Source organism: Acinonyx jubatus, chromosome B3, assembly GCF_027475565.1.
Source record: "Acinonyx jubatus isolate Ajub_Pintada_27869175 chromosome B3, VMU_Ajub_asm_v1.0, whole genome shotgun sequence".
Taxonomy (NCBI): Eukaryota; Metazoa; Chordata; class Mammalia; order Carnivora; family Felidae; genus Acinonyx; species Acinonyx jubatus.
Window position 1 is genome coordinate 86,513,831 of NC_069386.1, and position 15,038 is coordinate 86,528,868.

A 15,038-nucleotide genomic window follows, 5' to 3' on the forward strand; every position below is an offset into this window, starting at 1 on the left:
AAGAAAAAAAAAAAAGAGGTTAGAGAGAGAGGGAGCCAAAGCATAAGAGACTGTTAAAAACTGAGAACAAACTGAGGGTTGATGGGGGGTGGGAGGGAGAGGAGGGTGGGTGATGGGTATTGAGGGGGGCATCTTTTGGGATGAGCACTGGGTGTTGTATGGAAACCAATTTGACAATAAATTTCATATTTAAAAAAAAGAGGCAGATAATAAAAGGTTAACAAAATATGCTAGAAAGCACATAAAAGGTTAAAAGAGGCTAAATCATTTGTCCAAGGTCACATGGCAAGGTAGTGGCAGAGCCTTGACTGGATCCTGGTAGCCTTTTTTCTGGTAGCCTGTACTGTCTTTCCTATTAATATTGTCATGTTTTTTTTTTTTTTACTTTAATTCCATGTTTTAGGGAGTATGTATAAAAGAGTTATAATATTAAATTAATTCCTATAAGCTTGATATGTTGTGTTTTACTTAGGCCAAAACGACCTTCAAAATATTTCAAATGAATGAAGAACGACTTAAGATAGCTATAAAAGATGCTTTGAGTGAAAATTCCCAACTTCAGGAAAGCCAGAAACAGGTTTGTACTCTGTAGGGACTCTTTAACTGTGGCTACATAGTTATAAATGTTCTGGGCATACTCATGACTGACCCGTCCTGGGGGCAAGATTAGGCTTTCCCCGGAAAGCAGGAAAGGAGGACAGTCTCCTGAATATCCTTTGATATGTCTTTTATATAGGGTGCAAAAGCGTATACTCCTGTTACCTTTTTCCTCCAGTAGTGAAAACGAGCCAGGGCAAATTTTAATAATCACAGCAAATAGGATTTAGGACCAACTCCTTAAAGCCAGAGTGAAGGAAGGCAGCGAATATCCATGAGAATGATTGAAGCTATGGGTCCGGGGCCTAAAGATAGAAGCAGTTCTGGTGGTTAGAGCAAATGAGGATTTAGCTTCTTCCTTCTTCATATGTAGAGAAACTCCCACACACCCACATATATTTACTGTCTCACTATTCTCCCAATACAGTTAAAAGTTTTCCATGGGACAGTTTTTCATTTGATTGCATTATTTACAGTTCTCTAAATGTTGTAGCTAAGCCACGTGATATGCTCTTACTACATGTTGTGTTTTACCCAAAATTGTATTTGCTCTAGGGTTAGTTTTGTTTCCTATATACCATGGAGATCTGTCTTCTGGAGATGCTGAATAACTTTGTGCATTCAAATGCTTTGTTAATGTACTAATTTTATTTTTTTCTTGAAGCAATCCTTCCTGAGGCCTTCCATCCTCCTGGTCCAATAGGAACTTTTTCTCTAGGTCTGTTAATGATTCTGTTGTCCTGAGATTTCACTTCACTCCCATCTATTCCCTTGTCTTTCTCCTGTGTTGGATCTTCTATTTCCTGTATCTAAGACTTGGTCTTTTGTGGTTAATTTTCTTGATTAGCTTTCTGAGAGATAGGTATAGAAGGTAACTTTTAAAAACTTTGCATGCCTAAGAATGTCTTCTCTCAAGGTTATTGACATTTTGGTTGGATATCTTCTGGATTGGAAAAGTTTTTTTTCTTGAAATTTTGATATTGGTCCATTGTCTTCACTTTCCAGTATTGGTTTTGAGAAGTCAGATGAGATTTGGATTGCTGAATCTTTTTGTGATCTGCTCTTTTCCTCCCTGAAAGATTTTAAATATTTATTTATTTTGAGAGAGGCAGAGAGAGGAAAAGAGAATCCGCTCGGAGCCTGACATAGGGCTCAATCTCAAAACTGTGAGATCATGGCCTACGTCAAAATCAAGAGTCGGATGGACAGACTGACTGAGCCAGCCACCTGTTCCATCCCAGGAAGATTTTATATCTTTCCTTGTTTCTAATTCTCTGAAATGTCATGATGATGTGTGAGTCTTTTTTCATACTCTTAATATGGAAACTCTTGGTTTTGATTCAGTTCTGGGAAATTATTTCATGCTTTTTCTGGGATTTTTTGTATGATTATATAGTAGTTATTTAAATATGTCCTCTTGGGCTGTGTGGGTGCCTCAGTTGGTTGAGTGTCTGACTCTTGATTTTGGCTCACGTCATGACCCCAAGGTCTTGGGTTTGAGCCCCATGTCAGGCTCAGGCTGAGTGAGCGTGGAGTCTGCCTGAGACTCTGTCTCTCTCTCTCTCTCTCTTTCACTCTCTGCTCCTCCCCTGCTTGTATGTGTGCATGCACGCACTCTCCCCTGCCCCCACCCCCAAAAGATGTCCTCTTTGTTTTCTTTCTTTGCAAGTTTTGTTGACTTATTCTCCTATATTTTTCAATTGTAAGTGGTCTTTTTTATTTTGTTTTTGCCTTTTCTTTTTTTTAATGTTTTTATTTATTTTTGAGAGAGACAGAGCACGAGTGGGGGGAAGGGCAGAAAGAGAGGGAGACACAGAATCTGAAGCAGGCTCCAGGCTCTGAGCTGTCAGAACTGTGCCTGATGCGGGGTTCGAACTCCTGAGCCTCCAGATCATGACCTGAGCCGAAGTCAGACATTTAACAACTGAGCCACCCAGGTGCCCCTGTTTTGCTTATGCCTTTTTTTCATTTATGGATGCTGTGTCTTAGCTTGCTGAGGATATTGTTATTATTATTATTTTCTTTTTTGAAGTGTTTTTCAGTTCCCTGAGTTGTTCTGTTTACTTTGAATTCCTTTATTTTCTGTTTTGGTCTATGTCTTTTATCTATGAGTTTCTTTTTTTTTTTTTTTTTTTAATGTTTGCTTATTTTTGAGAGAGAGAGACAGTATGAGCAAGGGAGGGACAAAATCCGAAGCAGGCTCCAGGTCCTGAGCTGTCAGCACAGATCCCGATGCGGGGCTCGAATCTACAGACCGTGAGAGCATGACAGAGCCAAAGTCAGATGCTTAACCGACTAAGCCACCCAAGGACCCCACCAAGTTTCTTTTTAAAGTCAGTTATTAGGTGATTCATGGCAGTCTGCTCATTTGATAGTGAAGCTCTTCATATCTAATTGGAAGCTCAGTGTGTGTTACTGGGAGGCTGTTCTGTAGGGTAATCTGGCTAGGGTGTTTCCTTGGAAGATCCCCAGTTGTTGGTATTTGAAGATCATTTTCCACAGGGATAATTCCTCCACAGTTTCTGTTTGAGAGGGATAAGCCTGTTTGTCAACAGTGTGGCAAGCAGCTAAGACAGGTGGGGGTTGTTGGTGTGTCACTATCCAGTAAGTCAGCTTTTACTTTATCCTTTTATGTTTTCAATATTTTACTCACACTTTCACCTGGGCCAAGTGTCCCAGAGTTTCATTTTCCACCTCTCCAGAAAATAACCTTCTAGGCTTTTGCCAGACGTATATGTGTGTGCGTGTGTGTGCGCACATGCATGTGAGAGATATGGGTGAGTGGGAAGGATGGATGGAGAGTCAAAATGTATGTGTATGTATGTGCAAGGACTTTTTGTTTTTTTGTTTTTTGTTTTTCATTTTTTATACAAACTTTCAGTCTTCCTCTTTTCAATCCTACTTATAGCCCTAGTATTGGTGCCTCCAAATTCTAAGCATTTTGGGTTGTATTAAGTCAACTTACATTTGGACTTTCCCATCTTCTATGTAGATTTCAGATTTGTCTGCTCTGCTGTATTTCTTACTATACTTATATCTCTTTCTGCTTTCCACTTCTAGAATTACCTTTTTCTTCATCACCTGTTTTCTTTTTTCTTGTGGGTTTATGCTTCTTCCCCCCCCCCCAAATCTTTTAGTAAATTTATTCTTATCTTAGTAGATTTCAGGAGAAAGTGGTTGTAAATGCTGTGTTAAATTTGCTGTTATAATCAAAACTGACCTTTTCTATTTTGAAAAATTTTCACCTAGATTGTCTTATTCTTTACATCTACTTTCATTTAACTCCTTTTTAATCACTCAAGTTCTTAAAATAAACTATCCTATGTTCACTGATGCCATGTTCTAATATACTCCTCTAACTTCTTAAGACTGCATGCTGGGTATGCAATTTCTTTAGTCATTCACTAGAGTCCACTAATAACCAGATTCAAAGTTTTTTCTTCAAGAAAATCCTCATTTTTTTTTAATCTGTTGGTGTTCTCTTATTGTGTTATACACGCATAGAAAAAGTTTAGTTTTCTTGTGCTAGGAAAGATGCCTTAGTTTTGCAGAGAAATCCAATAATTATTGTTTGATAGAATAGAGTTTTAAAGTTTTAATAGATTTGGACTTTTATATTTCTATGGGCCATTTCTTTTGTGAATTGCTTGCTCATTCATTTTTTTTCTTATTTTTCTTTTGACTTCTAACAGCTCTTTGCATCTTAAGATTATTAATCCTTTGCCGCATATATTTTTAAGAGTTCCTTTCTAGTTACTTGCTTTTAGATTTTGTTATTTTTTGATTTGTGAGGTTTTTAAGTGTTATGTAGTAAAATCTGTGTTTTATAACGATCCTTCCTTTTTGTATCATGTTCAGAAAATTTTTTCTATAAAAGTATATACTAAGTAAAAGATTGTTTATGCAGAATTTGATGTATTCCATATTAATGGTATCTCTTGAAGTTCAGTTATCCTAACTACAAAACAGCACATGATTTAAAAAGCAAATTTTAGTACAAATAAGTTATGGCATGTTATATATTATTTAAGGGATGGTAAGAAATGACCAAATCTAACATATGTATGTCTCAAAAAACCTCTTATTTAATAAAAACTTATTATGTAAATCAGTTGAACAATATTTAAGTGTCTCTTATTTTACATTACCCCTCTTGAAAGTTCTTTGAAAACAGGACCCCACCCTTCCTTCCCTTCTTTCCTCCTGTCTAACCCTCTCCTTCCCTTCTCAGCAACACATTGTGTCATATAACATCTATTAAAGTTATATCTATGGGCACCTGAGTGGCTCAGTTGGTTAAGCGTCCGACTTCAGCTCAGGTCATGATCTCACAGTTGGTGGGTTTGAGCTCCACATTGGGCTTTGTGCTGACAACTCAGAGCCTGGAGCCTGCTTCAGATTCTATGTCTCCCTCTCTCTCTCTCTGCTTCTCCCCACTAGTGCTCCTTCTCTCTGTGTCTTTCAAAAATATATAAATGTTAAAAAAAATTAAAAAAAGTCGTGTATGTATATATAAATAAATTCATTCACACCTAAGTATGAAACATAACAAGTTGCTTTTTTTTTTCTTGGTTGGGTTTGAATTTTAGCTTTTACAAGAAGCTGAAGAATGGAAAGAACAAGTGGGTCAACTTAATAAACAGAAAATAACATTTGAAGAGTCCAAAGCATATGCAGAGCAAGTTCTGTATGATAAAGAAAATCAGATCAAGGTAAATGGGCCTTCTGGTTTTAGTGACTGAGGCAGCTAGAATGTTATACTAATTCTGAAATTTGAAAATTTTTGTTTTTTGAAACTTTTATTTTTATAATTTATTTGGTCAAATTAGAGGGTGTGTACTTCTTGGGCATTCATTTTAATTTGTACTGATATTATCATCTTGCTCCCAAATGCTCCTTGAAGACTTTTAGATTTGGAGTCTATATATCAACATTCTGTATGTCCTTTTTGTCCTTTCCTTTGTATTTTAGCCTAGGTATTGAGTGAAGAGAAAAAAGAATAATGGATTTTACCTTTGTCTTTTAGACTGCCATCTGTTTCTTTTGATAAAAAGAGGTTGGAAAGAATTTTAGAAATTGGACAGATGAAGTTATATGTATTGGCTGAATATCTGTAATACCTAGATTAGCTATTGTATGTACTCTCACAGAGATAAATACTTTTCAAAAAATAAGTCTAATTGAAACTTGACTCTAATAAGAATATGGTAACTTATTTTTACTTTTAGGATTTATTCACTTTTCCTTACTCCTTATTTGCCCTTTCTAGCCCTTTTTCCTGCCTTCTCTTTTAAATCTTATGCTTTCAAGCTGCAGACATACTCAGGTGTGAGTATCAAGTAATAAGATATAAAACTAACATTCTGTAATCTATGCAGTGAAGTGAACATTGCCATCTTGAAACCCATTCATTTATCCTCTTTACGTTGTTGCTATGAATTTTTTGAAGATTCCAGCTTTAGTTGTTTTCATGATTTGGCATGTTCTTTTATTTTTTCCCTAAACTTACTCTACTAAAGAACTTGAGATTCTTCCTAAGCAGAATAAGAATGAGATGCTAATCTCAAGCTCTACTCAAAGCTTTAGGCCATGTTATTTTTGCCTGGAACTCTCAAGAGGGACAGATCAAAGGGTAGAAATTACAGAGCAGAGTGGGTTTTTAGGTAGGTCCTTCCACAGAAATATATGGCATAGTCATTTCATTATTTACAATGAAAATTCTTTCTTTATTCAAGAAAATCAAAAAAGTACTGTTGGAAAACCTGTAATGTACCAGTTCAGGTTCTATTTTATGATAGAACCCAGGCTCGCCTGTGTATTTTTTATATATCATGTACCTCACTTGCAGGTGTTTGACCTCACACAAAATTTACTGTTTGGTTAATGGCTACTGTTATTTGTGGTATGGAAAGAATGTAATATAGTAAATATTTTGTTACTTTATAGTCAGGCAGTATATTTAGCAAAAATGGACCATTATCCAGTATCGTATTTGATTTAGGAATAACCAAGTGTGGTTTTTAACTTGCAGAGTTTAATAGTCAATAAATATTATAGTTTTTCAGAGTATATGTCTCAATATCAGCTGGTGAATAAGAGGTCATGTACTGTTATCTATGTAGATTGATTTTTAAACTATAACTACATATTCAGAAGTTGTAAATCAGTTAGCAAAAGGCATTATTACCTTCTCTTTCTGTTTTTCTCTCTTTACTAAATGTCAAGTCTCTGACTGAACGTTTGATAAAGATGAAAGATTGGGCTGCTGTGCTTGGAGAAGACCTAACAAATGATGATAACTTGGAATTGGAAATGAAGAGTGAATCAGAAAATGGTATGCAGTTGGGTATGAAGTCGTGATTCATCCTCTTTTGCTAAAAATGATAAGTAGCTCTTGTATTTGCTTTTAGTTTCCTATGTGTACCATGTTCTTTATACAGTTCTCGTTTGGCACATCTTCTCCATTTGTCTCTAATACTCTGTCCCTCTCACACCGTTCCTTATTGTTAAGCTTCAGTTGGGATACAGCTTTTTCAGTAATCTTTCTCCATGTCCTCAGACAGACTTACAGCCTCTTTCCTTCCTGTTCTTTTTATATGTTGTACAAATCCTCATTATAGCAATTTTCACATTGCATCATAATCATTTCAGGGCCTATTTTTCCTGCCATGTCTGCTAATTGGGTGGATGGTGGGTAGTTTGAAAAATGAGTGTTATACTGGTGAATGCCTGAGGATACTTTATATTAATTAGATGGCTCAGTACTTTAATCTTGGCCACCCCAAATTGTTATCACCATTGCTGGTTGTGGTCTGGAAACTCAGGCAGGAGTTAGGTTCACTGTAGCTGCTCCCTGTATTTTCAAACCAATTCTTTTGACTTGAAAAGAGAATTTTATGTCGACATGATTATAGATTCATTGGAAGTTGCAAAAAGAGTACAGAAGTGTTTTGTGCATCTTTCACTAGTTTCTCCCCGTTGTAGCTCTTCTGATTTTTGTGACCTTTCTCTTTTTTCTCTCTGTACCCCTTACATATTAACACATGTATTAAGGAACAGAAGGTATGATTTTTAAAAAATTTTTCTTTGATGATAGCATTAATGCTTGGAAGAAAATTACAGTCCCATACGGTTGGTTCTGTTTGTACTTTTTTACTTCTGCTTTGTCTTGCAAGAAGCAATTCTTTTTGTAATAGAAAATGCATGCTCGTTTATTGTTATTTTAATTTGGAGTATAATTCCACTTATATTTTATATGCTGAAGGATCCTAAGAATAGTTGAGACGGTGGAGTGTATTGGGTGAATACCAGATTCTTGTTACAAATTTGTTTCTAGAGAGAGTCGTGAAGAATCTGTTTGACAATATTATGGTACTTGCAGTGCTTTTTTGTTTATCTTCTTGGGAGCATGTCCAAGGCCATTCTGCCTTATTTCAAATTCTTTATTGTAGCAAGAATAGAGATTACAAGGCTCTAGTTGCATGAACTAGTAAAATCATTTGGATGTCTGTTGTGGCATGGCACTATTTTCCCAATTTAATGTTGTTTTTATTTTTTATTATAGATAATCAACCAAAAGGAGCTTTGAAGAAACTCATTCATGCTGCTAAGGTTTGCATTACTATATAAATATAAAGATAGAGAAAAGAAATAGAATTTGGATTAAAGCCATATGTCCTTAGTAACTATTTTAAAAAGTCTGTTTTATAGTTACCATAGAAGTGATTCCAGATTTTCCAAAGTGAGCAGAATTTTCTTTATCAGTTGCTTTTTTCTTTTTATAATAACTTTAGAAATTCATATTGTTATTTTTAGAATTTATCATAATAAAAAATTTTAAGGTCTGCACAAATTTTTTAAGGTAAGGAATAAATAAAAAATGTTTAGCATATTTTTTTTCATATTTCTGTCTGAACATTCTTCTTTCTCTGGTCTTAGTATTTTCCTATTCCTGTTGCCCCATATCCGAATTTGAGAAGTAAATGCTTGGTTCATTTTCTTCTGGTTTATCCCTTTTCTTTTGCATCATAGTAGTGGTATCTTGATCTTTACTGATCTATGTGAAGTTGTGGTACTGTAGTTTGAAGGTTACTTTAATTAAAACTTACGGGTTGAAGGTAAATAGAATGAAAATAGCCACTTTTTAAGGATGGGACACTGATCTTCTCTACCTCTCTTTTGACATTTACGACTACTAATCACTTTGTTAACTTTTCGAGATGGAAGCTGCATTGTTGGTTATTGCATTCTAGGTGATCATTTCATCAAAGTAATAGAACTTTAAAAGGTTGGAATGATATATTGAGATTTTTTGTTTTTCCTTTTTTGGAATAACTGATTAATGTTGTTTTTTTCCTTTTCCCATTCTCTAAAGTTAAATGCATCTTTAAAAACCTTAGAAGGAGAAAGAAACCAAATTTACATTCAATTATCTGAAGCAGATAAAACAAAGGAAGAGCTTACAGGTAGGATATCTGTATACTTTTAAAGTCTTTATAAATAAAGGTACTTTTGCAGAAAGTTACTATTAATTGAATCAGTTATGCAAAGGTCCAATTTGATTGTTTTTTTGACTTTTATTTCTAATTTGTGAAAAATTAGTACTAAGTTTTTTGTTGTTGGTAAAGTCCTATCAGTTTCTTCCATATCATATGAAATAAAAATAATGAAATTATTTATTTTTTAAAGTTAATTTATGTATTTTGAGAGAGAGAGGGAGAGAATCCGAAGTAAGCTCCACAGTGTCAGTTTAGAGCCCAACTCGTGGCTCGACCCCACAAACCTGATCATGATCTGAGCCAAAACCAAAAGTCAGACGCTCAACTGACTGGGCCATCTAGGCACCCCTCTCCAATCTTAACTAATGAAATTATTTTAAAAAACATGTAAAACTCTACTTACCTTTGAATTTCAGTGTTGTATGTGTAACATGGTTTTAGATATTAAAAAGTAGTAAATTAAAACTATTAACTTTTATAAGATCATCCCTATGATCCAGTTTTACCACATGATATTCAACAGTAATGTCTGTTACGTGACAGTTCTTGGCAATGGCTTAAAGCCTAGGTTGACAGATTTCTTCTAATGTAGATTTAAAAATTTCTGTGGAAAGACCACGTGTGACATTAAAATCATTTAATGGTAGCATATTTATTTTAAGCTATCCTTTTGATATATACGTTTAATTAATAGATGAATGATTATATACCATTAGAATAAGTAGTATGCCATTACTAAAATTTTAATGTATGTTAGTATGATTTTGTGATTTTGAAACAGAGTAAGTTTTGTTCTGTATTAAGATTTGTGGTGGGGGTACCTGACTGGCTCAGTCAGTAAAGCATGCAACTCTTAACCTCAGGTTGAGTTCAAGCCCCACCTTGGGCATGGAGCCTACTTTAAAAAAAAAAAAAAAAAAAAAAGATTTGTGGTGATGATTCATACACATGTTTTGGGAGATGGCATTTCAATTTTAGAGGAATTCAGAAGGTGAGGTTATGATGTTGGAAGAGAAATGAGGTTTTAAAAACAATTGATGGGGGTACCTGGGTGGCTCATTCGGTTAAGCATCCAACTTTCACTCGGGTCATGATCTCGTGGTTCGTAGTTCAAGCCCCACATTGGGCTCTGTGCTGACAGTTCGGAGCCTGGAGCCTTCTTTGGATTCTATGTCTCCCCCTCTTTTTCTCTGTCCCTCCCCTGCTCGCACTCTGTGTCTCTCTCCTTCAAAATAAATAAACATTAAAAAAAAATTTAACAAAAATAAAAAATAAAAACAATTGATGTACTAATTATATAGCATTCATTGTTTAGAATTATTTTTTGTTTTCCTAGATAGTTCTTTTAGGTGGGTTAGCAGTTAACAAGCTAAAACTGGTATTTTTCTCCCCAATCTTTTTTTTTAAGTTTATTTATTTATTTTGAGGTGGGGGAGGGGCAGGGAGAGAGAGAGAATCCCAAGCACCGAGCCCAATGTCGGGCTCAAACCCATGAACCACCAAATCATGATCTGAGCCAAAGTCTGACATTTAACTGTCCGAGCCATCCAGGTGTCCCTCTCCAATCTTGATCTGGATTAAGCTAGCATGATTTTGTAGGATTTCTTATCAGAAGATCCAAATTTCTGGCCTGACCTGTTACATATATCCAAATTTTGCTTAAAAGGAGGGCTGGCTAGAAGTTAAGTTATTAACTAGTACACTTTTTATGAGATAAAAATAGGCGTTCATCATGTTTAAGTAGTTTCATAGGAAATGTTGAACTAAAATATTTCCCTTCAGAACTCTCATCTCCAAAACTTTCTTGAGAAATTTTACTATTTTTTGGTTTCCTAACTGAAAATTAAATGCTAGAAATAGAATATTGAAGGTTTTGGGAAATCTTGGAGTAAAAAAAAAAAATTATAACAGTTTATATAGTTCTTTAATTAAAATATTAAAAAGCATTTAGGTGAACAAAATCCCTTATAAACTTTCTGTTGTTGGAAAGAATTTATGAATAATTTATTATTTTTTGCTAATTTTTATCTTTATAAAATGTGAATGTGCATCTAGAAATATTTACTCCTTTAATTATGATTTTTAAACATTTTCTATAGAATGTATTAAAAATCTCCAGACTGAACAAGCATCTCTGCAGTCAGAAAATACACAATTTGAAAACGAGAATCAAAAGCTTCAGCAGAAACTTAAAGTAATGACTGAACTGTATCAAGAAAATGAAATGACACTTCACAGGTAATAAAGATTTTGTTCATATCTCCACTGTATGGCAAGTAAAATAGTTTAATGCATATTCAGCTTATGTGATACTCAGAGCGCTCAATTTATGATTGGGTAATATTTCATCAGTTCATTTTTAAGAAGGTTACTTGATCTTGAAATACTTTTTATTCTGAATCTGACCATTTTTTACTACCTTCCCTACTAGACCCTGATCTAAACCATCATCAGTTAGTGCCTGGTTTATTGTCGTAGCCTCATAAATAGTCTCTTTCCACTCGACCTCCTGCATAGTTGTTTTCAGTGGCATGACCCTTCTGAAGCATAAAGTATGGGTGTTGTCACAGTCTTGTTTGCAAACTCCCAGGTGCCTTCATATCACAGTAAGAATTTAATCCAAAGCTTTTAGATGGCCTACAAGACTCTGTAAGATCTGACCTTTGTCTACCTCTTTTTTTTTTTTTTTTTTTTTTGCTGGTTATCTCTTTAATTTTAGCTTATTCATTTTAGTTTTCCTTCATTACCCTCCAGCCACACTGGTCTTGATGATCATTAGTATGCCAAGCACATCTATACCTCAGGGCCTTTTGTACTTGCTCCTTTTCTTGGACTGGCATTCCCCTGTATAAGGTTGAATCCTTCATTTCATTTGGATCTAGGTTCATATGTTGCTTCAGAGACTCCTTCCCTGGCTACCCTAACTAAGATAATACCTGCAATTCCCTTATCCCTTATCTTGCTTTATATTTCTTCATAGCCCTTAAAGTCCTCTGATGATTTATTGGCCTCCCCCCCCCCCAACATTAAATGTCAACTCCGTAAGAGAATTACTTTATTCTCTTTTCTTCGGTATTTCCAGTGCCTAATATTATGTCTTGGCACATGGTAGTTATTCAATAAATGTTCAATAAATGTTGAGTGTATGAATAGATATGTTTAGTACCTTTATATATTGGATTGAGAGATTTCTGTGCTTGTGTGTACTGATCTCTAAATGCATAGATGCACAAATGACTGTTAAGATATCTATATGGAGACTCCAGATTTTCAAATACTACTATAGGACATATTTTTCATCATAAAAGGAAATAAAATGTTCCTTGATTTAATTAATATAATTTCAAGCCCCTTTAATGAAAGTTATTACAGTTGATCTTCATCATGTATAGATTCTGTATTTGCAAATTCGCCTACTTGTGTAAACTTCGTATTTAAAAAAAAAAATTTTTTTTAACGTTTATTTATTTTTGAGACAGAGACAGAGCATGAACGGGGGAGGGTCAGAGAGAGGGAGACACAGAATCTGAAACAGGCTGCAGGCTCTGAGCTGTCAGCACAGAGCCCAATGCGGGACTCGAACTCACGGACCGCAAGATCATGACCTGAGCCGAAGTTGGCCACTTAACCGACTGAGCCACCCAGGCGCCCCTGTATTTTTTTTTTTTTTTTTTTTGAGAGAGCGAAAGCGTGCTTGTGTGTGTATCCATATGGCGGTTAGGCAGAGGGAGAGGGAAAGACTCTTAAGCAGGCTCCATGACCAGCGCAAAGCCTGAGTCACCACTCGATCTCTTGACCATGAGTGGAAATCACGAGTAGGACACTTAACTAAGCCACAGGTGCCCCATGAAAACTTATTTTTAATTTTTAAAAAAATTTATTATTGAAAGAGCGAGAGTGTGAGCAGAGGAGGGGCAGAGAGAGAGAGCGAGAGAGACACAGAATCCGAAGCAGACTCTAGGCTACAAGCAGACAACAAATAGCCTGACGCGGGGCTCAAACTCATGAGCCATGAGATCATGACCTGTACCAATGAAAACTTATTTTTATCCTAAAACCAGTACTCAGGAGCTTTAGTGGTCATTCTCAGACATGCACAGAATAGCAAGAAATTTGAATCTCTCAGTGTGTATGTTCCCAGTCTTCCTTCTTATTTCAGCTCTCATTTTGTAAACAAGTGTCCTTTTCTGCACTATATGTAATGCCACATTTTTGTGCTTTTTGTTTGTGATTTATCTATTTTATTTTATTATTTTATTTATTATTATTATTTTTTTTTGATTTAGCTGTTTTAAAATGATCCCCAGGTATCATGCTAAAATGCTGTTTAGTGTTCCTAAGTGCAAGAAGACTGTGGTGTGTCTTATAGAGACAGCACCTGTGTCAGAGAAGCTATGTTCAGCCTGAGTTATAATGATGTTGGCTGTGAGTTCATTAGTAATGAACCAACAATATATGTTAACTAAGGTATCTTTAAACTGAAAAACAGAACACAGGGTTACATGTTGGTGGGTTGATGAAAATGCTGTGAACAGAGCACCCAGAAACCTAACTCTGTTTCCTTTAAGAGCAATGGTTCAGCATTTTCTAATTTAGGATTTGGGATGACTTTATAGAACATGAGTAGTGGGAATGAGATTCTGTTTTATATATTTGGAAACTGGTAGAAAATACCAACATTCCATTGCCATCAGGATGATGGGGGATTTGTTAAGCTCTGTCATTGCCAGCCTGTATACTTAATTATTCTTTGGAATCCATTAAAAATCAAAAACTTGCTGTTCATCATGGACTTCTGGACCAGTTGGGACTGCCCAGGATATGAAAGAAAAATAAACTTGACTAAATGGAAGAGCTATAGAGTGGATGACTCATGGCTTCTTTCAGTAAACTTAGGCGTGCACCCTTTTTAGGTTAGGATGAAAGATATTATAAGTAAAATTTGGATACAAATGGGATTATTTTGAGGTGAAAGGAATACTTCTGAGTATATCTTTTGAACAAAATAAAAATACATGGTTGATGATAGAATTCTCATGAGGAATATTTAAAATTTCAAAAAAAAAGGTGTTCTCTGTAGATATTCAAGAGCAAGGATGGGACACTGAATAGAATCCTGTCCCTGTATGTGTATCAATTCATTAATGTGAAATATCTTCAATTTCCCAAAATACTGTGTATTCCATTCTTACATTTAAATTAAAACATTCATCACTCAAATATTGGAGAGAAGTGAAATAGTATAGCATACAAGTTGATATGTGGCTTTAGATATGTGAAGTAAGATGTGATTATTTTTTGATCATATCATCAGGCTTCTTTTATAATGCCATTTTCATTATTAATGAATCTATCCAAATTCAAGGGGAGGTTCATAGACTTTACCTCTCTACAGCAGACAATTCTGGCCATTTTTTAAATCTAGGGTTTGTAAAACACACTTCCTTCCATGTCCAAGCCCATCATACTTTGATGCTTTTTCTGAGGAGATGACTTATTTTCTTCTAACCCTATGAAACGATTGACCTAGGGAGTAATTTCTTAGCAATTGGTAATGTAGTTTATGGAATATAAAACATTTACTGCTACCGTGTAGGATTTCTTCAATAGTTTGTCATGTTCTTCCCCAAAGTTCGTGAAGAAGGGGAGACATTCACATTTAGGACTCCATATGTGTTTTCCTGTGGTGTTCAGTATTTCTTGAGGGACCAGTGTTACTGATGATACCATGTGAAACACAGGGGTAATAGAGTATAATGGAGTCACTACTTGCTAGCTCTATGCCTAGGTTCACTTATTTAGTTTTTCTGTGTTTCCTTTCCCTTCTTATAGAGCTGTTGTGATAATTACATAGGGTAGTAATACATGTAAAAGTCTAAGAACAATTTCTGGCACATGCTAATGGCTCAGTAAGTTAGCTGTTTTTATTAAAAGAACTAAAAG

At 35.2% G+C, this 15,038-nt stretch overlaps 1 protein-coding gene across 13 annotated transcripts in view; it reads left to right on the forward strand.

Moving 5' to 3' along the window:
• Positions 1 to 15,038, forward strand: part of MIA2 (MIA SH3 domain ER export factor 2) — a 108,660-nt gene that overhangs the window by 60,689 nt on the left and 32,933 nt on the right. For all 13 annotated transcript variants that reach the window (XM_053224398.1, XM_027065624.2, XM_053224397.1 and 10 more), the window contains 6 exons: positions 473 to 577; positions 5,187 to 5,309; positions 6,823 to 6,931; positions 8,162 to 8,208; positions 8,972 to 9,062; positions 11,195 to 11,333. In XM_053224398.1, coding sequence (XP_053080373.1) covers positions 473 to 577; positions 5,187 to 5,309; positions 6,823 to 6,931; positions 8,162 to 8,208; positions 8,972 to 9,062; positions 11,195 to 11,333 — 614 coding nt within the window. The remainder of the gene's footprint in view (positions 1 to 472; positions 578 to 5,186; positions 5,310 to 6,822; positions 6,932 to 8,161; positions 8,209 to 8,971; positions 9,063 to 11,194; positions 11,334 to 15,038) is intronic.